At 39.4% G+C, this 22,554-nt stretch overlaps 1 protein-coding gene across 3 annotated transcripts; it reads right to left on the bottom strand.

Annotated features, from left to right (window-relative positions):
* Positions 1 to 4,040: 4,040 nt before the first annotated feature.
* Positions 4,041 to 21,454, bottom strand: TTC5 (tetratricopeptide repeat domain 5). 3 transcript variants are annotated; one of them, XM_059913720.1, is made up of 10 exons: positions 21,382 to 21,454; positions 18,028 to 18,160; positions 16,899 to 17,110; positions 16,387 to 16,537; positions 15,104 to 15,195; positions 11,972 to 12,028; positions 11,244 to 11,390; positions 10,700 to 10,914; positions 7,555 to 7,699; positions 4,041 to 4,658 (listed from the first exon to the last, which is right to left on the bottom strand). In XM_059913720.1, the coding sequence occupies exons 1-10, from the start codon at positions 21,430 to 21,432 to the stop codon at positions 4,539 to 4,541; spliced, it is 1,323 nt and encodes a 440-aa protein (XP_059769703.1). In that variant the 5' UTR covers positions 21,433 to 21,454; the 3' UTR covers positions 4,041 to 4,538. The 3 variants fall into 3 exon arrangements, with proteins under 3 accessions (XP_059769703.1, XP_059769704.1, XP_059769706.1); XM_059913721.1 differs by lacking the exon at positions 11,972 to 12,028; XM_059913723.1 differs by lacking the exons at positions 11,244 to 11,390; positions 11,972 to 12,028.
* Positions 21,455 to 22,554: the final 1,100 nt, after the last annotated feature.

Consider the following 22,554-nt stretch of genomic DNA (forward strand, 5'->3'; position numbering starts at 1 on the left):
AGTTAAATGAAATGGATAAATTACTAAAAAATACAAAATATCAAAACTGAATCAAGAGAAACTTGAATAATTCTATCCAATAAACCTTAAAGAATTTAAATCAGAAGTTAATCTTTCCATAAAGAAAATGCCAGGTGCTGATTGATGACTTTATGGGCAAGTTCTACCAAGAAAAAGACAAATTGATTTTATATCATCTTTTCAAATAAACATACAGGAGAAATGCTCTTTACTCATTGTATGAGGCTAGCATAACTTTAATACCAAAACCAGACTAGAATAGATTAAGAAATAGTGTAGACTCATAAACTAATATCACTTGTGACCCACAGATATAAAATCTTAAATATTACAGAAGTGAATCCAGCGATATAAAAAAAATACATATCCTGACCAAGTAAGTTTTGTACCAAGAATGCAAGTTTGATTTATTAATCAAAAGCTGAGTACTCTAATCCACCACACTAACAGATTAAAAAAAAAAAAATCTGCCATCTCAATAAATGCAGAAAAAGCATTAGATAAAATGTAATACCTTTTCATCATAAAAACCCAAATAGGCTTGAAATCTAAGATAAGGCATATGTAAAAACTATATAACAAACATCTTATTTAATATTGAAATTTTGAAAATATTTCCTTTAAGTATAAGAACAAGACAAGGACGCTTGCAATCATCAACTTGTATTCAGCATACTAGAGATCCTAACTACTGCAGAAAACAAAGAAAATAAAAGGTAAAAGGACTGGAAAGGAAGACACAAAAAAGTTGTTATTTATACACAGAAAACCAAAAGGAATCAACAAATTATTAGAATGAGAGAGTTCTAAAAATGTCACAGCTACAAAATATATAGTCAATTGTATATCTATTCCCAAGCACAGTTAGCAAAATGTAATTTTTAAAATTATACTATTTACAATAGCATAAAGAACTATGAAGTATCTAGAAATAAATCTAATAAAAGATATATAGGACTTTTCCAGAAAAAGTATACAATTATATTGAAATACATTGAAGAAGACTTAAGTAAATGAAGAAAATCATGAATAAGATTCAATGTTATAAACATGTCTGTTCTTCCTAAATTGATCTATAAATTCAGTGCAATCCTAAGCAAAACCCAGAGGAGTTTTTCACGAAAATTTAGATTCTAAAATGTAAATGGGCCACTGGTTAAGAACAACATGGCCCATTGTTATTCTGATTGGATACTGACTTTTTATAAAACGATAAGACAATATGGTATTGGAATAGAAATAGACAAATAGATCAGAATAGATCAGAAGAGAAAGCTCAGAAACAGACCTATATACTATATATAAAAAGTTGGTTTAAGACAGATTGGGCTTTGGGGCTTACCTGGTGGTGCAGTGGTTGAGAATCTGCCTGCCAATGCAGGGGACACGGGTTCGAGCCCTGGTCTGGGAAGATCCCACATGCCGCGGAGCAACTGGGCCTGTGAGCCACAACTACTGAGCCTGCGCATCTGGAGCCTGTGCTCCTCAACAAGAGAGGCTGCGATAGTGAGAGGCCCGCGCACCGCGATGAAGAGAGGCCCCCGCTTGCCACAACTAGAGAAAGCCTTCGCACAGAAACGAAGACCCAACACAGCCAAAAATAAATAAATTAATTAATTAATTAAAAAAAAAAAAAGACAGATTGGGCTTTAAGATCAGTGGGCAAAGGATGGATCTTTAATAAAAGGTGCTGGGGCAATTAATTACTCATTAAGAAAAAAATTATATACCTACATCATAACACAAGGAAAGGTCATAATGAAAGAAAAGGACAAAATGATAAAAATTCATAAATCAATAGAGGGGATATGTCTTGATGACTTCAGGATAGGGAAGGACTTCTTAAAACACAAATAGCACTAACCATAAAAGAAAATATTGATAAATTCAATAATGCTGAAATTAAGAACTCTGTTCAACAAAGGATCTAATACAGAGAGTTTAAAAAAAAAAAGACAAGCTAAAAACTCTTAGATGTTTGCAGCACATAAAATGACAAAAGATTAATAGAGGAGATAAATAAGTCCTACAAATCAATTTGAAATTCAATACAGAGGTGGGCAAAGACACAAATAGGCATTTTTGCCATAAGAAAATATTAGTGGCTCGTAAATATATGAAAAGATATATATTGGCTCAAACCCATTAACAGTGAGAGAAATGCACATTAAGGCCACCGGGAAATATCATTCAAACTTCCTGTATTTGTGAACCCTGAAACATAAGATGACACCAAACATAAATGAGGATGCAGAAGACTCATTAGTAGGAAGACTCATCCACTGAAAGCAGAGACAAACTGGTACAACCACTTTGAAAATGTTCGATATTTCTCAAAAAAAAGTTGAACATATGTAACTCCATGACCCAGCAATTCTATCCTTGTGCCAATATTCTGAAACAGTGGTTCTCACACATAAGAATCACCTGTAGGATTTGTTAAATACAGATTGCTGACTCTTCCCCAGAATTTCTAATTCGAGGACTGAGGCCTGAGAATTTGTATTTCTAAGAAGTTCCAGGTAATGCTGATGCTCTTGGTCTAGGAACACTCTTTAAGAACCATTGCTATAAAAGAAACTCTTGCACCTACACATCAGGACATGTACAGAATACTAATAATGTATGGCCTTAATAGCAAAAAAAAATGAAACCCAATATTGTTTAACAGTAGGATGGATAAATTGTGGCATAATCATACAATGAGATATTATATATCTGTAAAAACAAATGAGATAAGAACATGGAGAGGCACACAAGAGCTTCTAAGATACTAGTGATTGATATTTCCAGTTTTCAAGCCAGGTGGACGTTTTCACAAGTATTCTAATTACTCTTTAAACTGTACACACATATTTTGCATCCTTGTTTGTACATGTATTTCATCAAAAAAATCTTTTGAGTTCTGCTTCTATCACCTACTGGCCATCTTTCTATTGTCTGGCCCAACAAGAACATGTCAACTTGTCTCAGGACTTGAGTAGAAGGGGTACAGTTATTGGATCTCCTCTCTACTGACTTTAATGTATACACCTCACCACCCTCCTCCTTCCCAATTGCTTTCAAACATTTCTCACGATATTTTACACCCCCTCAAGTTCCTGATCACTCTTCCATGACTATAGGCCTCAAAATCAACAACCAGAACTGAATACAAGGCTCTACATGTGGCCTGACAGACACTGTATTTAAAACACTCTCTGGCTAGCAGATTCATTGGTATAATCTAAAAACAGTGTTTTGCAATTATATCATACTGGTTACTCATATTGACTTTATCTTACCTACTAAAATTCCGAGTAATTTTTCATACATGATGTAGAAGATACACCTCCGAAAATTGTCCTTTTTGGACCAAAAGAATGGACTTTAAAATTTTATTTTAGATTCAGTCCTTAAAACTTCTTTAGATAGATTGATGTTTATTCTACCATCCATTTTCTGAGGACTTCTCCATGTTTTACATTCTTCATAAATTGAATGAGTCATCAGTGATATTCAAGTCTCTGATCAAGAGTTGAACAGGACTAGACCAAGGACAAAGACCTGAGCCACATCACTATAAGTCTTCCAAATTAATCTGTATCCATTAATGCACTCTCTGGTTATAACCATTCAGTTGGTTAATAATCCTCCCTCACATTTCCCTATTTTTCCATGAGGATATTAAAAGAAACTGTTATAAAATGTATCACTAGAACCTAAAGGAACTGCATATCTAGCTCTCTCTGGTCTTTCACCCTAGTAACACTATGAGAATAGTACTGCTGTCATGTTGGACTATGATAAGGGCCACTCCTAAGGATGACAGAATGGGGAAGTGGAAGGAAGCTGGTTCCCAACAACTTTGTGGAACTGCCATTCCTGCCCTGAGCTGCTTATTGTCAGATTTCTTTTAACTGAGAGAGAAATAAACTATTTTGTTTAAAGAAAAAAGCGGGGAAGGAGGTATTACTCTAATGGATTGAAGTGATCCTAAAACCAAGAATTCAAGCCTAGAGAGAATGAAGCAGGCCAAACTACACAGTATTTTTTTTCCAAACAAATTTAATTCTGTTCCAGCCCCAAAGAAGGGGAAGCACCTAAATTTTAAAAATAAAAATTGCTCAAAAACTATGTCATTAAAAAAATTAAGCCCCCTCCCTTAGCAATAAATACTGAAATGATATATACACATGAGGCTCAGGAAGGAGGCAAGAACAGGAACCTTGGGGACTCTGTCCCATGACAAGGTCCCAACACTTCTACCAACTCCATGCTCTTTGCCTAAAACATAGAAGAGCAATGGAAGAGGCAGGAGATATACCAGGGACATGTGTGGTCCCAGAGAGAGCTGGAACATAACAGGAGAGAAAGAAGACACAAAGTGTCTTACAGGGCAGAGGAAAGGAAAGTTGTCATCTAAAACATCCCCCCAATTCCAGTTGCGTCACTGGATCTGGCTGGTGCAGCTGCCGAGTGCCCTTGAGCTTTTCTCCTCGCCTCCACTCCCTCTTTAGCATGCCATCCAAGGAAGGTCATTCACACTGTGGCCTCGATGCCACTGTGGCAGCGGCCTGGCTGCTGGAGCCCTGAGGCTTCCCATTCACCACCAGCAGGAGGGGCGTCTCCACACGAACACTGGAAAAGGAATAGTCCTGGAAAAGACAAATATACAGAGACTCATTACAGATCCTAAGATGAAACTCCAGCACAGGGATACACCACCTGTGGCTTTCTCACCCCCTCCTTTCCACCTCCCACAGTAGATATACCCCTTACCTCCATCTCACATTAAACAAAGCTGAACTAACATAGGGTATGTAATTTTCCCAAAGTTTTCAATCTTCAGAAGGAAAATCTGGGACAGGTAGAGTGCCAGTAACTGTCATTACAAGAATGGGACAATTCTGATTCAAAAAGAACAGGATCCTGGCACTGCCCAACAAAAGGGTCCCACCAGCTCTACAGAATCTTCCCTTCCCACAGTGTTTATCAAAAATTATAACTAAATACACACAGCAGCCAAGCCAGAGCCAATGGAAAGTCTGAGAAACTCTTAGATCAAGTGTTTGTAAAGTTATAAATTAATCTGCCTAATATAAATTAGACTTACTTCTCCTTTAATATCAGGAGGAATTAACAAAATGTAGGTTTAAACATTCTCCTAATAACAGAAAACATCAGCTCAGCTTATCAGTTCAAATGTACTTTAAGTTGCAAAATGTGTTGTTAAAAGATCTTTATCCAAAAAATACTGTTCCACTTGGAGTGTAAAGGAGGTTCTTTTAAGTCAAAGTAAAGAAGTGAATTAAAGAGTTTTCATAAATCAATTTTTAAAACATCCTAACAGGAACATGGGCAAGTGCCAAAAAAAAAAAAGCAATTTATAAAAGAATTATAGTCAATAAACATATGATAAAATTTTCAACCTCACCAATAATCAAGAAACCGAAGCCAAACAATATTGATGCTATACTTTTCATGTAAAATCAGCAAATAATTTTTCAAAGGTTTCTACACAGAGTTGCAAAAAAAAATCATAGAAAAACAATTACTGATATCCACTGTTGATATTAACTGGTACAACCTTCCAAAAAATAGTTTGGCAATATGTATCAAAAGTCTTAGAGGGACTTCCCTGGTGGCGCAATGGTTAAGAATCCACCTGCCAATGTAGGGGACAAGGGTTCGATCCCTGGTCTGGGAAGATCCCATATGCCACAGAGCAACTAAGCCTGTGAGCCACAACTACTGAAGCCCGCGAGCCCTAGAGCCCACGCACTGCACCTACTGAGCCCACGCACCACAACGACTACTGAAGCCTGCGTGCCTAGAGCCTGTGCGCTGCAACTACTGAGTCCACACACCGCAATTACTGAAGCCCGTGCGCCTAGAGCCCGTGCTCTGCAACAAGAAGCCACCGCAATGAGAAGCCCGTGCACCGCAACGAAGAGTAGCCCCCGCTTGCCACAACTAGAGAAAGCCCGCGCGCAGCAATGAAGACCCAATGCAGTCAAAAAAAAAAAAAAAAGTCTTAGAATTCTGCATACCCTTTGGAGCCAGGATTCTACCTTACAAATTCACTTAATTTCTTTAATGAATTAATTAAATTTATTTAATAATCATGGATATGCACAGATATTAAAATATTTACTAAAGTACTTTTATAATAAGGAACAATTATTAATAATCTAGATCTGGGGTCAGCAAATTTTTTCTGTAAAGAGTCAAATAATAAATATTTTAGGCTTTGTGGGTCACATGGTCTCTGTCACAGAACTATTCGTCTCTGACACTAGTATAAAAGCAGCCACAGACAACAGTAAACAAATGGGTATACTTTGTTTCAAAAAAATTTAATTACAAACACTGAAATTTTAATTTCCTGTAATTTTCATGTATCACAAATTATTATTATTCTTTCAACTGTTTTCATTTAAAAATATAAAAACCATTCTTGGCTCACAAGCCATACAAAAACAGGCAGTGAGCCAGATTTGGTCAATCGGCCAGAGTTTGCTGACCCTTGATCTAAATGGGGAAAAAGCCATTAAATATCTGCTCTTGTAGAGTTTTGTAAGGATTAAATGATCCAATGCAGGCCATAAAACTCTTTGCACAGTGTTTAGCAGTCAGTTAAGTGTTCAGTAAATTTTAACTATCATCATCATCTTCATCACCACCTCTATGTGTTAATTCAAAACAATGTTGCAGAATATGGAAAACCACAGGAAATGTTCACAAACATTTGCATATAATATTCCACTCATAATTAAAAATATACATACGAATGTGTACATAAATTTATGAAAAGACTGGAGGTTTACATACCAAACTGTTAACAGTAATAACATCTGACTGACAATATTTCAGTCCATTTTTTAAAATTTATTTTTACTGAAATAATTGGCATATAACATTATATAAGTTTAAGGTATTAATTAACATGTTAATTTGATATATTTATATATTGCAATATGATTACCACCATTACATTAGCTAACACCTCTATCACATCACATAATTATCATTTCATTTTTGTGGTGGGAACAATTAAGATCTGGTCTCTTGGCAACTTTGAAGTTTATAATACCATATTGTTGTCTATAATCACTATGCTGTGCATTAGATCTCCAGGACTTATTTATCTACTGGTTGCAAGTTGATACCTTTAAACAACATCTCCCCAATTCCACCATCCCAGGATAATCACCATTCTACTCTCTGTTTTCACAGTTTGGCTTTTTAAGATTTCACATGTAAGTGATATCATATGTATTTGTCTTTCTCTGTTCAGTCCATTTTTAAAATTCTTTTTGTTTACTAGTAGTTTTTTAGTAAAGAAAAACAAAACAAAAAACAAAAAAAATTACTTTTTAGTAAAACTATTAGTAAAAAATAAATTACATATATACATATACGTGTATAAATATAGGATATCATACAACACACACATATATATGCATTACTTTATATATATTTTTTAAAAGAGGTAAACTTGTCCCACTTTGAGAGCCTATGAGGTGAGAAAGAATCCTAGCCATCACTCACCTTTCCCTTGTGCTGAATTCGGTGAAGCCGAAGGTTAGGCTCAGGGATGGCTACAGAGTCCCCAATGAGCACTCCCCAGCTCTGCACCATATTATATACCATCACTGCACAGCAAGGTCCATCTGAATCTACCAGGCCAAATGTACTGCCAGGTTAAGATGGGTTAAGAGAGAGAAGAGAAAAAAAAAAAGGAAGTGGGCAGGAAAGAAAAGCAAAAACAGGGGTTTTAAAATATCAGCAAAAAAAAAAAAAAGAGCTTTCTTAGTTACTTATTTAGAACTCCTATGACAGGTACTATCATTCACTATGTACATCTGAGGGCTCATTTGTCTTAGATATGTATCTTTAGAGAACATGCACAAGACTCATCAATCTGTCACTTTTGTAAGAACTTGGGACACATTCAACAAATATTAATAATGAACTAGCTCAAAATGTTGCAGCGGAACAGTATTCCTGCTCTACCAATTTAACTATCACAACCTTCATCAAACTCTCTAACCATTACTGTCAATTTAATTTAATTCCACAAACTTTCACTGAATACCTATCATATGTCAGGCACTGTGAGTGAGCTTATTAGTCTAGTGGGTGTCAGACAATTAGACCATCACCAACAGTACAACTGCAATAGGTGCCAGAATAGCTTTTTGCTTGTGATGAATTCAGTGGAGCCAAAGGTTGGGCTGTGGGAGCCCAGAGGAGAAATGTCTAAATCAATGGAAAGCCAGGAAGGTTTCTGTGAAGAGGAGACCCTCAAACTTAATCTTAAAGAATGAAAAACTACCTGGGTTAAAACAGGAAAACTAATCCTCAGTGGAAATAAAAAAATCTCTAAGGGAAGGGGATATGGCTTGACTGGGAAGGAACATAAGAGAACTTCTGAGGTGGTGGTCATGTTCTCTATAGGTGTTTAGGTTATATGGGTGTATGCATTTGTCAAAACTTAGGAAATATACACTAAGATCTGTACATTTCATTGTATGTAAATTTTACATAAAAAGAATAAAATTATAAACAAATATTGAACTCTAGTTAATGACTACATGCTGAAGTATTTAGAGGAAAGTATACTCATGTCTGCAATTTACTTTGAAATGGGCCAAGAATAAGAGAGACCAACAGATGAACAGGGGAATAAATAGATCTGTGATAAACTAAGTATAGTAAAATATTAATAGTAGACTATAGGTACACCAATGTTCACTGTAAAATTCTTTCAATTTTGCTGTATGTTTGAAAATTTTTATAATAAAATGTTGGGGGAAAAATGTAATCTATATCAAGAAGCAGCAAAAAGATTATCCAGGCATAGTAACTGTGTGTAAAAACACAGAGGCATGAAAATAGCTGTTCTGAAACCTACAAAATAATCCCAAGGTTGGAACAAAACTACACAGTACCAGTAAGAGATTTTAAATAAGAAACAGCAATGGTCAGATCTGCATCTGGGAAATATTTCTCTGTACTGTGGAACACTGGAGGAAAAACAGGGAACAGGGAGACTTGTCTGGAGAAGTGTTAAGAGGCTGAATTAAATTAGTAAAGACAAGAAAGTAGGGACAAAAAGGTATATCTATTGGACTTGGTGATTGCCTCAAAGCAAGAGAATGGAGAAGTCTAGAACAACTTCCAGAAGTCTTAATTAAGTGACTGAGTAGAGGTGGTACCATTGATTGAAAAGGAATTCAGGGAGGACAAGCAGGTTGACAGAGAAAGATGAGGTGAGTAATTCTGAACATACTGAGTTAGAGGTTTCTTATTATAGTCCAGAGGCAGCTAGATATAGGAATCCAAAAGTTGGAAATGAGCCCTGGGCTGGAGCTAGACCTGTGAGCATAGAAGAGGCAGCCAAAGCCTTGGGTTTGTATGACATCACCAAATGAGACGACCTATAAGTGAGATGCTGAAGAATCGATGCTCATGCCATCACTTGGCACACCCAAATTCACAGCAAACACTGCAAATCAAGCACAGCATTCTCCTGGTGAAACCAGTCAAAGCCTCAGAATCCTTCTTTACAGTAAATCATGCAGCCACTGCCAAGTGATCAGAGCTGGCATCTATTTGCCGTCCTGATATAGAGAGAAAAGAGGAAAGGAACAAAAACAGAGGCCTCATAGAACTTAACATTTAGCAATTACGCATAAAAAGAGGAGTAGCAAAATATTTGTTCTCAAGGGTCCCTAAAACCCTACCTTTGTCTATATTTCTTTCTCATTCCTCTTAGCTCTAGGGTCTGCTCTAGTAACTAAACTTTTCTCAACTATCTTCTTGCTCTTCAATTCTTCAAATACGTATACCATGAAAATGCCATGGAGGAATATCAGGCATACAATGGGAGTTATATTTTAGTTTGAATGGAGCAGAAGGGATATGAAAGGGAACAGTGAGAGAGAAATCAGAATGTTTCCAGTAGAAGCTACTGGATCAAACACTGGTGATCCCAGAAACAAAAAAAATTCAGCAGAAAACAGAAAAAGGAAACTAGTCAACCAGGGATTGGGAAGTGAGTGAAGGACCAAGGAATGATGACACTGACCAAACCCTCATTTTTCAAGAGTTGAAAATTTTCTAGATGAATATTTTTAACTCATTTCCTCTGCTAGACTATAAGCACCCTTCATTTGGGCGTGTTACTTTTTTTTTTTTAACTCCCTACAACACATATAGCAGATGCCCAATGAATATTTGTTGAATAACATCTGAGAGAATCTCTCCATCAGGCCATAAATTCAAACTCAAAGCTCACCTTCCAGAACTGCTTAGGCATACCTAAGTCCAAACAGGACTTAGAATTCTTCCTCTTTGTGCCTCTATGATCATGAAAACACAAAGAAGTAGGAGAATTTTAAGGTTTCCATCTGTCTCATAAAAAAAAGTAGCTGTCAAATTTCAGCTTCGAATATAGGAGTCCACAGAATACCAAGCTCAGGGAAAAAATGGATGGTGACAGATTCTATAGAGAGATTGTCAGATATCACCTAAACAATACTTGCTCACAGAAGGGAAGACAGTCACAGAAGTGAAGCAGAACTCACTAATCTCTGACCACTAACAATGTCCTCAACTTTTAGAGAAAGGCCAGGAAATAAGAGCAACTAGTTTAAAAGGATGAAAAAGAGAAAAGGCAAGAGAAACTCACAAGGGGACTTTCTCCTCCGTAGTAAGGCTGAACACCACCTTTCCCAGGACCACAGCTCCACTATTTACACCAGGCTGCAGAGCACTCAGGGGCTTGCGCTCCAGGGTCACCTTCTGCCCAGAGGCTGACTGATAGCGCCCATCACCACAAGGGCCTAGATGGGCTGGGCGCAAGCTTCCCAGCATGCTCTGTAACTTTCTGGTCTTCACCTTTCCCTGTAAAGGAAAAGGAAATAGGTAAGAAGCTGGGAACTGATAGGGAGGGTGGGAGGGAGAGAGACGCAAGAGGGAAGAGATATGGGGATATATGTATAGCTGATTCACTTTGTTATAAAGCAGAAACTAACACACCATTGTAAAGCAATTATACTCCAATAAAGATGTTAAAAAAAAAAAAAAAAAAAGAAGCTGGGAACTAGTCACTCTCCTTGAGAGTCTAGACCTCCCCTCCCACCTACCCACTTCTGTAGGGTCACGACTACCGAGGCCTACTTTATTCTTATTTTATTGACCTACAGCAGAATTCAGCATTTAGACATCTCTACCTTGCTCTCAAGGAGGCTGGTTAATCTATTCAGGAAATCCAGGAGTTGCTGCTCTCGCTGCTGGGGCTCTGGCCAGGCAGGGTCCAGTGCTGCAGCCCGAGAAAAGCCTTCCAGGGCCTCCCCATAATTCTCTTCATATTTATGTAACTGCACAAGAAGTAACCAAAAACCTCCCAATTATAAGTGTGTTCAACACAAACTATCCGTGGGGTGGGAGGAGGGGCGGGGGAGAGATTAGTAATAGCACAGTGGGCTAGGAATCTAGAGAAATAAACTGTTTTCCTTCCCAGCTGTCTTCCTCTTCTACAAATGAACAGCCTGAGGAGCCAGTAACACCTTACATCCTGGCCAAGGTGATCGCAACCCCAAAGATGGAATCATTTCAAAGAAGCTAACTTCCAAACTCTAAAACAGTTAAGTTGTATATATTGGGTGATTCTATTTTTATGTTTACAACGAACACTTCAGGAAAGTCTTCTAAACTGTGTCCCCTATCCTCTATGTACCCTCCCACCAACTCAGCCCCTTTTCCTTTCCCTCCAGATGCTTTAGTCAAACTAAGCTAGCTTTCCCCAGAAATAATTTGGCTTTCCTCTCGCAGTTTGTACCCAACCTTGTCCCTGTGAATACTCAGTTATCCTCACAGGCTAAGACCTAGATATCTTATGTATTTGACCTTCAGATGACCACTCCCCCACACAAATGATTTTTTTTTTTTTTTTTTTTACCGTTGCCCTGTTCAGATGAAGATCAGGATTGCTGGAAGCTGTCCTGTCAACCTTCTCCTATAGTGGGATAAAAAGACCATCAGTGGCTCTTGTCTCAGTCTTAAGGATGGCCATGCACAACATGTCCTAAACCTCCTTACCCTGGAAAAATTTAAGTTTCTTGCTTGTCAAAATGTTGCCCAGGGCTTCCCTGGTGGCGCAGTGGTTAAGAATCCACCTGCCAATGCAGGGAACATGGGTTCGATCCCTGGTCCGTGAAGATCCCACATGCCATGGAGCAACTAAACCCGTGTGCCACAACTACTGAGCCTGCACTCTAGAGCCCGCGAGCCACAACTATTGAGCCCACGTGCCACAACTACTGGACCCCACGCACCGAGAGCCTGTGCTCCGCAACAAGAGAAGCCTGCGCACCACAACAAAGAGTAGCCCCCACTTGCCGCAACTAGAGAAAAACCCACACATGGCAACAAAGACCCAACGCAGCCAAAAATAAAATATATTAAAAGAAAAAAGTTTCCTATACCCACACTGTTATACAGTAACTGCTTGTGTGGCACATATTACTCAATCCCTGAAACCTCAAGGATGAAAGGGTTTCGTATGTGCATGAAACTTTAAAATATGATTATAATTTATCCATGCAATAGTATAAAAATAGAAGAAATATGTGATTAACATCTGATAAAGGGACTTCCCTGGTGGCTCAGTGGTTAAGACTCCGCGCTCCCAATGCAGGGGGCCCAGGTTCAATCCCTGGTCAGGGAACTAAATCCCACATGCATGCTGCAACTAAGAGTTCGCACGCTGCAACCAAGGAGCCCGTGAGCTGCAGCTAAGACCTGGTGCAACCAAATAAATAAATAAGTCTGTCATACAGAGTGAAGTAAGTCAGAAAGAGAAAAACAAATACCCTACGCTAACGCATATATATGGAATCTAAAAAAACGGTACGGATGAACCTAGTGGCAGGGCAGGAATAAAGGTGGAGACGTAGAGAAGGGACTTGAGGACACGGGGAGGCGGAAGGGAAGCTGGGATGAAGTCAGAGAGTAGCACTGACATATATACACTACCAAACGTAAAATGGATAGCTAGTAGGAAGCTGCTGCATAGCACAGGGAGATCAGCTCGATGCTTTGTGACAACCTAGAGGAGGGGGATAGGGAGGGTCAGAGGGAGGCTCAAGAGGGAGGGGACATGGGGATATATGTATACATATAGCTGATACATTCTGTTGTATAGCAGAAACTAACACAACATTGTAAAGCAGATATACTCCAATAAAGATGAAAAAAAAAAACCCTTGAACAACACAGGTTTGAACTGCACAGATACACTTACATGTGAATTTTTTCCAGTAAAAACTACAATACTAAAAAAAAAAAAAAAAAAAAAAAAAAACTGATAAAAAATTTATTTTAATCAATGAGATGCTGGTATAAATGAGGAAAGCCTAGGAAAGAAATGATGCCAATTTAATGCATTTCCTCTGCCCATGAGCCTGGCTCCAGATACAAACATCTACATCCAAGCTCCCTTAAAACACACAGTGAAAGCCAAATTCTGATTCTCCAATTTAAATACATGGCCAGAAACCACATGACAATGCAGACAAATATGTCATGAAGAAAATGCTGGCTATGTTCATGGCTATGATCACTTTATTTTTTTAATTCTATTCACTGCCTGGCACACTGCAAAAGCACAAACAACATGAATTAAATTGTTTAAATGGTTGGTTCAACTATGTTTAAAAATGCAGGACTGATGAAGAAATTAAGAGTTAAAAGCAACTGTTTAGCAGAAGGCAAACATAAAATTTTAAGGAGTACATCATGCTTTAAAATGTAAACATTTACCAGATTAAGAAATTAGAGTAAAATATAATTCCTCAGCCTGAAAATGTCCCTGATTGATAAAAGAACAACCCCACTGGCTATACAGGTTGGGTTGAGTTAAATGCCACCATTAAGACTACAGTGAGAAGCACAGTGTGTGAGGAAGTCATATCTGTCATTTCTTAAACAGCCATTTTATTACTGCACGCTCCTCTGTCGTGAGTGTGAGTCCCACCAGTTGAGCTGCACTCGTCAGCACAGCAGTGAGGGCAAGAGCACAGTGCACATGTGTGTGCCCACAGCTCCCGAGTATGGCTGCACCAGAGTTCAACCAGGGTAATGCCAAACAAATAGTATGAGAAGTGTACTTTTTAAGAAATTAATTTGAGTTGAGATATTTTTGAAATATAAAAATTGGTTGTATTTTTTAAAGCTATAATTCTTGTAGACATCTTGTGCTTAAAATTTTGACTGTGCTTATTAAAAATGGTTATCTATGTTTTGCACTTCAGCTTTGTGAAAAATAAAGTTTCTGTGGGATGGTGAAAAAAGAACAGTTCCTAAACTGCAAACATGAGTATAAGGTAGCTATATTCCTTATTCTGCCACTCAGAGCAAAATAAATAATGGTAAGTTAAAAAGCAAGTCTCCATGTCAAGAGAAAACAAAAGAAAGTGAATATGAAGCCTATATAAAAAGTGCTCAGAAGGTCAATGTAAACCTTGTAACAGTGAGCAGGCACTCAAGGCCTGAAGGAAATCCCCCTGCAAGTGGCTATCGATATAAACATAGCCTGAAAGCCTAAGGCAAAGCATGAGCTCCAGTGAATTAATCCCTAGGCTATAATGTAGAATGGGCTACATGCTGTTTTCCATTTTAGTCTGTGGGAGATCCAGAGCCATACTATCTAATGGTTAACCTGGGGATACTGCTTAATTTATACTTAAGTATCAGGGTTTTCATTTTTCTTTAAAAATGTACACGAATATTAATAAGCATTATTTTCACACAGAACATGTTAAAAAGATGAACATGTTGGCATGGGCTCTGTGGTTTGGTTATACACGCCTGTACGAAATCCAAACAGCTCAAGGAGCTACCTAGCACTGAGGCACACACTGCAAGTGGTTGATACATCACATTGCACACCCAGCTTTGCGAAACTACGCACACTGGACGCCAGCAAACACTGCCCGTGCATCTTGCTAAAAAGCCACAAGGAAGACTGAACAACACTCTTGTTTCTGTTGCTGCCTCTATATATCTTGGCTGGGTGACCATAAATACTTACTGCTTGGGCATAGGCACTGAGGGCTTGCTGGGAGATCTTAGGGTTCTGGCCAGTGCTAAAGTAAAGAGAAAGGTACGCGTTCCCCAGAATATCTGAAAGAGAAACACAGGGTTCCGCATGTAAGGAGCTTGAAGCCGCCACTCAATCCTAACAAGGAAAAAGCTGAACAGACTGAAAAATCCACAACTCTTCCTGGATGCATAAGAAAGGGGATAACACAGGGCAAACCGCTACCCCCAAAATTGGAGAGACAGATGAATACAGGGAGTTATGGCTTAGCAGAGCAGAAACTTATGAGCTACCACAGGAACACTGCTGGGGTAGGAAAACTTGAACTGAAACTGATGAATTCTGGAGGCTCAGTGTGGACAAGCCCAGGGGTCCCAGTCACAAGGGAGTCCTCACAATATTGTGAGATTCACCTCCAGGAACTGAACCAGATTCCCACAGCAAATATCGGAGAACACCCTCATACTTCCAGCAGAAGGAGGGGGCAAAGGAACTTTTCTGAAATATGCCAGAGCACTCTCTTCTTCTTCTTCTTGTTTTTGTGGGGTTTTTTGGCCACATCACATGGCTTGTGGGATCTCAGTTCCCCGACCAGGGACTGAACCCAGGCCATGGCAATGAAAGCCTGTGATCTTAACCACTAGGCTACCAGGGAACTCCCGAGCACTCCATTCTTAACAAGGCCTGCCCTCAGGAGAAACTAATTAACCAGAGTCTAACCTGCTAGGGTAAGCTACCAGTTATCAGAGGGTAACTGACCTAAGGAAGAGAAATATCCAACTCCAACCCACTCTAGCCATCCTGTCCCACCTAAGGGGGTTGGGGGGAGGAGAAAAAACTAAGAAACACAGTGATGGATCATCTCAGAGCTCAAGTTCAAAGTATAACTATTTTGGTTACCCTCAAAAGTCTATAATGAAAGGCCCCACATCTGAAACAAACCACTGATGACACTAAACTTACAAGTATACCCAAAATTCCACTGGGATAAAGAGGCAAACATGGACCCAAAGGAGAAACTACAACAGACTGCACAAAAGCCCTGCCTTGCTTATATGGAAACATAAGCCTGCTCTCTTCGATGAAAAGGTCCAAGAGTTCCTAGAATAGTAGTTCATCAAAATATCTTTTGGGCTTCTTCAAAGCGAAGATGCCCTGGCTTCACACTGATTGCAGTCAAACTCAATAGATGGGCTCCAGATGATTCTGGTGTGCAGCCACGGTTCAGAACCACTGCTCTAGAAACTTGCTGGAGATCTTTTGAGAGCACTCACACCAAGAGCGGCCATCAAGGATGTCCATCTGCACAGCCAACTTAGCCTGTCGCACACTGTCCATGACATGGCGAGAATGTTCATCTCCAGAGTCAGTCCGCAGTTGGCGAAGCACCATTGACAGGTTTTGAAGGGAGATTTTGTTCTTGCACTGCAAATGGAGAAGGCGTATATTCAACCTTTGTGATTCTAGTTCCCCTTTCCAGATCTACTCTATCTCAATCTTATTCTAATTTTTCATCTTAATTCTTACTGCCATCTGTGTCTTAGACCCCCATTTATAGGATCAACTTGGTTGCTAACTTTTCTTCACTTCTCATCTACCCCTGAACCTGATCCCATCATCTTCTTCCTTTCTCAGTCCCCTGTCCCTGTTTTCCCTCCCTTCTGATTCTGTTCTCCTAGTTCCAGTACAATTCTACTCTGGCATTCATGATCTAGGGAAACTCACAGAACCAAAGAAATCCCATCCTTCCCATCTGTGTTTTCTAAGGGCATAATGGGTGGCTCACATGGGTGAGAGCTCCTGAGAAGCAGGTGTGGGCAGCTGCAACATCCCCTTTTTTCCAGTACACCTCACCCAGCTGGTTCCAGGCTTCCACCAGCTTGGGCTCCAGCTTCACAGCCTTTGACAGAAGCTCCTCAGCCTTAGGGCTATAGTCAGGAGTCACATTCAGTGCCTTCCCAGTTAGCATCAGAACCTGTGCCTTGCCCTGGACAGAACCTAGGAGGAAGGGAAAAGAAAAGTGGAAACCTAGGCAGTCTTACAGCTAAGACTAGGGTATTCTCTCTCAAGGAATAACCCCATGCCAGTTCTAGGAATGAAATAATTGAGAAGAATCTTCATGAACAAATCATTTATTGAAAACCTATCACATGCAGCGTACCGTTAGAAAACAGGGTACCAAAGAAAGCACTACCCCTACCTTTGAGGGGTTTACAATCTAGTGGAGAGGACAATGCATATCCATGGAAAATCAAAAAAACAATGAAAAGGAGCATATGGCATACACCCAATGAATGGACTTTACAAAGTGAAAAGGAGAAAAGACCAGACACTCCAGGGAGAAAAATGATGTAAACAAAGAGGCATAAATACATGTGGCATGTTAGTGGGAGAATGGATGGTTCACCCTGAATGAAACAAAAAGTTCCTTTGTAAGTAGGTAGTCAGAGATAAGGGTAGGAAAAAAACGTCAGACAATGGAGACTTGAATACCAAGTGAAGAGGTCTGGACTTCAATCAGTCAAAAGTAGGAATCTTTGAAGATACTTGAGCAGAGAGGCAGACAAGGAATGAGAGTAAATGTGTGAAGTAAGGATTTAGAAACATAATGGCCATGGTCATTATTTAAGTTGATTTGGAAGTAAAAGAAATTAGAGGCAGAAAGGTCAGTTAAGAAGACTACTGCAATAGTCATCAAGCAACAAGCATGCTCTTTTTTATTTCATGGCATTGGGAAATGGAGTTTAGAGAGCTGAAAGGCTGCCATCCTTGCACTGGCACCCTTAGAAGAAATATTCTGTTGTACTATCTTGTGGCAGCCACAAATAGGATACCAAAGAATCTACAGAGAGAGCAAAACTCCACCACATTTCAGTGAGGGCCCGGGGGCTGGCATGTTCTTTTGGGACGCATACCCACTACTTCCTCCATCTGCTGCAGGGTCTTCTCCATCTCCTCCCGCACATCCTGTTGCTTCCTCCCAGCATCCTCAACACTGTGTGTCTCGAAATAGCACTCGCGAAATGAATAGAGCTGATCCACCAGTTCCTAGGAAGTGTAAGAATGGTACCATTAAGTGCAGAGAATACCAGACAAGTAAATTTGAGATTGGCTAGCCATACCAGCTTTTGGCCTGGAAATGCTGATTCTCTATCTTACCTAGGAATGACACAAGAGGCAAGTGGACAGGTCTATCAAAATACCACAGATCGTGAAGGAAAGTAGCCCAGCCTGCTCTCACACTGTCCCAAGCCAGTCAGCACCGTGATGATAGTTCTCTCCTCCCAGATCCAGCAGAGCTTCCAAAATGACTAAGCACTTCACATACCATAGTCAGGAGGGAGGAAATGCTTTGCAACTTGAGATAAAACAAAGTTAATAAGATCATCCTATCTGGTACTGGTCCCCAAAGTGTAAAACTTCAAAATTTACCTATTTAAAACTGGACTTCCTAACAAAAACAATCCCTTACCCCTGATTTTCCTATGTCGGTATCTGAAAATACATGACCTCTGTGAATATGACAAGTAAGAGTCGTTTTCCACAACAAACAGACCAATTTAAGCTTGATAACCTTGGTATTTTTTACAGAGTTTTGATTCTTTAAACACTTGTGCTTTTGTTTGTTTTATTTTTGTCAAGTCACCTTCTGGCTCTCTTGCATTCTTTCCAAGTAAATGTTCTCTTTCCTCTTTAAATATCTCTATCTCTGAGTCTTCCTGGGACACCAGTCAAAGCTTTTCCATTATCTAGTCTTTCCTAAAACAAAACAGCAGCAGAAAGGTATAATCCAATCCTACCAAGTCTTATCAACTACCTCCACATCACATCCCACATCCATCCACCTGTCTCCATCTCTCTATGACTATTCTCAGCTAAATCAGCATCATTACTTGCCTGGACTATTTCAATAGCTTCTTAACTGGTCGTCCTGCTTCTACTCTTTCCCATTCTCCTCACTATAGCTGGAGTGGCCTTACAGAAATGTACCTCATGTCACAAACCCTCAGACAGTTTCCCATTGCAGACAGAATAAAATCCAACTCCTTATTACGGCCTAGAAGACTATAAGATCTGACCTCCCACCATTCATCCTGCCGCAGACTTCTTATCACTCTCCTACAATACTCAAGCCACACTGGCTTTCATCTAGTTCCTCAAATCCACTAAGCCCAATCCCACCTTTACACATGCTGTTCCCTCTGCCTGGACATTCTTCCTCCTGACCTTTGCATGGCTCACTTCTCATCATTATTTAGATCTCAGTTCAAATATCAATTTTTCAGAGAGGCTTTCCCTGACTACCCAAACTAAAGTAACCCCTTCCTCCTCCGCCCCACTGTTAAATCACACTCCTACTTTCCTTCATGGTACTTATTTGAAATTATGTGGCCTATTCATTAATCATCCACTGTCTATCTCCACCACTGGAATGTAAGCTCCATGATGGAAGTATCTTAATCGGTTTTGTTTAGAGCTATACCTGAGCACTACCAGAGGGTGTGGGACATGATAGGCTCTCATTAAATAAATTAATGAATCTCCCTTTCTCTAACAAATACTTATGTACTATACTTAATTTAAAATCCTACCCAGAATGAAGAAGTTAGACTCTCGCTTTCTGCAGCAGTGCTTTTCAAGTTGTGCTGTGTGTATTATTTCCAGGACCCAGCCTACAGACATTCTGATGTTAGTAGTTTTAGCAGAACCCAAAATTCTGCATTTTAACAAGCACCCTGCATGACTTTAATAAAAATGATCTGTAAAACACACTTTGAGAAAAATCGTTTTATATATTCCTTCTAACCTAAAATGTCTATAACAATGAAATAAAGTTTACCACCATTCCCATGAATAGCAACATCACCATCCTTTTCCTCTCTCTACTGCATTCTCCTATTCCATCCCTCACCTTCCCCACTCACCCCCAAGATACCCCAGGTATCCTCTACCTAGCTGCTTAGGGCATGTACCACAAATCAAAGCAGGAAAAAACAGCTCTCAGCAAATACTACAACCCATTTCCTTTTGTCCTGCAATCAGCACAGCTACATATTAAGAATTATAGAAAAGGTCTTATTGTTTGTTTTTAGTTGTTATAGCAAACATGCAAGAAATTGTTTGATTTTGTTGTTGGTTTGTTTTCCTAGAGTGAACATTTTTAATAACTTTTTTCTCATGGCAAAAATCAATATATATTAGTTGTTAAAATTCAAATAGGTACATGTAAAATAGAAAAGGTTCAAAATTCCTCATAATCATCCCAATAACCTCAGAGATAACCACTGCTTAGTTTACCTTTCAGGTTTTTTTCTACACATATACAAACATACATACACAAACAATGTTTGTAATATGGAGCCAGGATTGAGAATCTCTGATTTCAGTCAGTCACACTAGGGAATAAAATTAAATTAATCCAAGTCAACTGGATGTGAAATAAAGCTCACACTCTAAAAAGCGTTATTATTTTAATCTGCTCAAGAAACAAAGAAATCTCACCAATGTTTAAACTTTTGCAGTAGAAGCCTTTAAGAAAGTTACAAGCTTGTCATAAGCCTAATGTTTAAATTTCAGGCTGTCTTAGAACACAAAAAACTCAGTTTCTGAGGTTTAAGAAAAATCTTCAGTCATCAAAAGAAAGGTAAAGAACCAAGCAATTAGTTAGCTCCTACCTACCAAGTACAAAAGACTGTCCCACTCACCACAGTCAACTGTGGACTGGGTGGAGTCTGGAGCCTTCTGCCCCAGGCCCCAAACTCGAATTGCATAGTGTGCAAAAAAATCAAAACTATGAAGTTCTAAGGGGAGTAACCAGAATACACGCGGTGCAAGCCACTATTGTGATCGCTGCCAATTTGAAAGCAGAAAAGTACTGAAGACATGGTCTTTGTGGGGATCAAAACAACATGCGATAGGTAACAGCTCCTGCAGATCTGCCAAACACAAGTGTATGCTATTTGTTGTGAGTGAATCGAGGGGAAAAAAAATTCCCAAGAATGTACAGAAATAAAGTTAGCAATAAATCCTCTTCCCAACAGGACTGAAATTGAGCGCAGTCAGGTCAGCAGCAGGTGGTCCCAACAAACTGGCTGCGCCCGTCCCCCGCCCGGGACCTCCCCTAGCCAGCGGCGGCTGCACCTTCGGGAGTTGTTATAGTAACCACACAAACACCAGCGTCGGGTATATGTCAAGAAATTCGAAGGCACTGCATAAACTGGGCTCTCTACTTCTTCCCGAGTAATATAGATTTTAATCTATGGCCTCACCTGCAATTTCGACAAAATTTCCTTGACTTCCTCCTCTTCCTCAGCCATCATTTCCCAGACACCCTTGGCTTCTCCGCCCCCAACTTTATAACCACAGAGACGCATACCCGTCCCCACCATGGAGCCACAGCGACATCTAGAGCTCTGGAGGCTTACCGCGCCTGAGTTTTCAAAGAAGCTGGTTTTGAGCTGGTTTTCAAAGGGCGTCGCTCCAAACCTAATTAACTCAATGCCTTTGAGCTATAGCTCAAAGGAAATGGTCTGCAAACTTGTTTCTTTTCCAAATCCTGTAAACAAAATGTTCTCAGATTGAGTGCATACATATTATTGTTTCGTATCTTCCTATTTATTTATACCAAGATTATAATACCCCAAAAAAGAAAACAAGCTAAGACAGTGGATGCCTGTGTTGTTAAGTTTAAAATTTTGCGGGAAATGTAGTACAATGGTAAGGTAACTTGTCCGAATGTTTTCCAGGCCTTACAGTGATTTTCTATACATGAGGAATTTTATGATTTTGAACACACTATCCTAATAAATCTACTGCACTTGGGATGGTATTAAGAAAGCCATCACTAATACACTAATAGTATATGTATTAGTCACTAATAATGCTTATTTATTGATAGACTATATCCCCAAGGGTATTTAAAAAAACAATGTCTCTGGAGAGGGAAATAGGGGGACTGAGAGTTGCCTAGGCAAAGAACATTCTTTTCACTGTGTACACTTTTGAATGTTTTATCATGTACATGTATTACCTATTCAAAAACAAACATAATTAAAAAAAATTTTTTTAATATATTTATTTACTTTTGGCTGCATTGGGGTCTTCATTGCTGCACGCGGGTTTCTCTAGCTGTGGTGAGCGGGGGCTGCTCTTCGTTGCGGTGCGCGGGCTTCTCATTGTGGTGGCTTCTCTTGTTGTGGAGCACGGGGTCTAGGCACACGGGCTTCAGTAGTTGTGGCTCACAGGCTCTAGAGTGCAGGCTCGGTAGTTGTGGCGCATGGGCTTAGTTGCTATGCAGCACGTGGGATCTTCTCAGACTAGGGCTCGAACCTGTGTCCCCAGGTGGACACAGGTGGATTCTTAACCTCTGTGCTACCAGGGAAGTCCCCAAACATAATTTTTACATAAAAAAGTATTTGCTTCCACATAGACTATCTCTGAAA

This window comes from Balaenoptera ricei, chromosome 2 (assembly GCF_028023285.1).
Source record: "Balaenoptera ricei isolate mBalRic1 chromosome 2, mBalRic1.hap2, whole genome shotgun sequence".
NCBI classification, from domain to species: domain Eukaryota; kingdom Metazoa; phylum Chordata; class Mammalia; order Artiodactyla; family Balaenopteridae; genus Balaenoptera; species Balaenoptera ricei.

Excerpts from the sequence above, each read along its gene's own strand:
- TTC5 (XM_059913720.1), bottom strand. The coding sequence starts at position 21,432 with ATGATGGCTGAGGAAGAGGAGGAAGTCAAGGAAATTTTGTCGAAATTG. Across the intron at positions 16,538-16,898 it reads TCTCAGGAGCTCTCACCCAT|TGCAAGAACAAAATCTCCCT; the intron begins GTGAGCCACCCA and ends CTCCATTTGCAG. Across the intron at positions 7,700-10,699 it reads ACGGAGGAGAAAGTCCCCTT|TACATTTGGCCTGGTAGATT; the intron begins GTGAGTTTCTCT and ends TTAACCTGGCAG.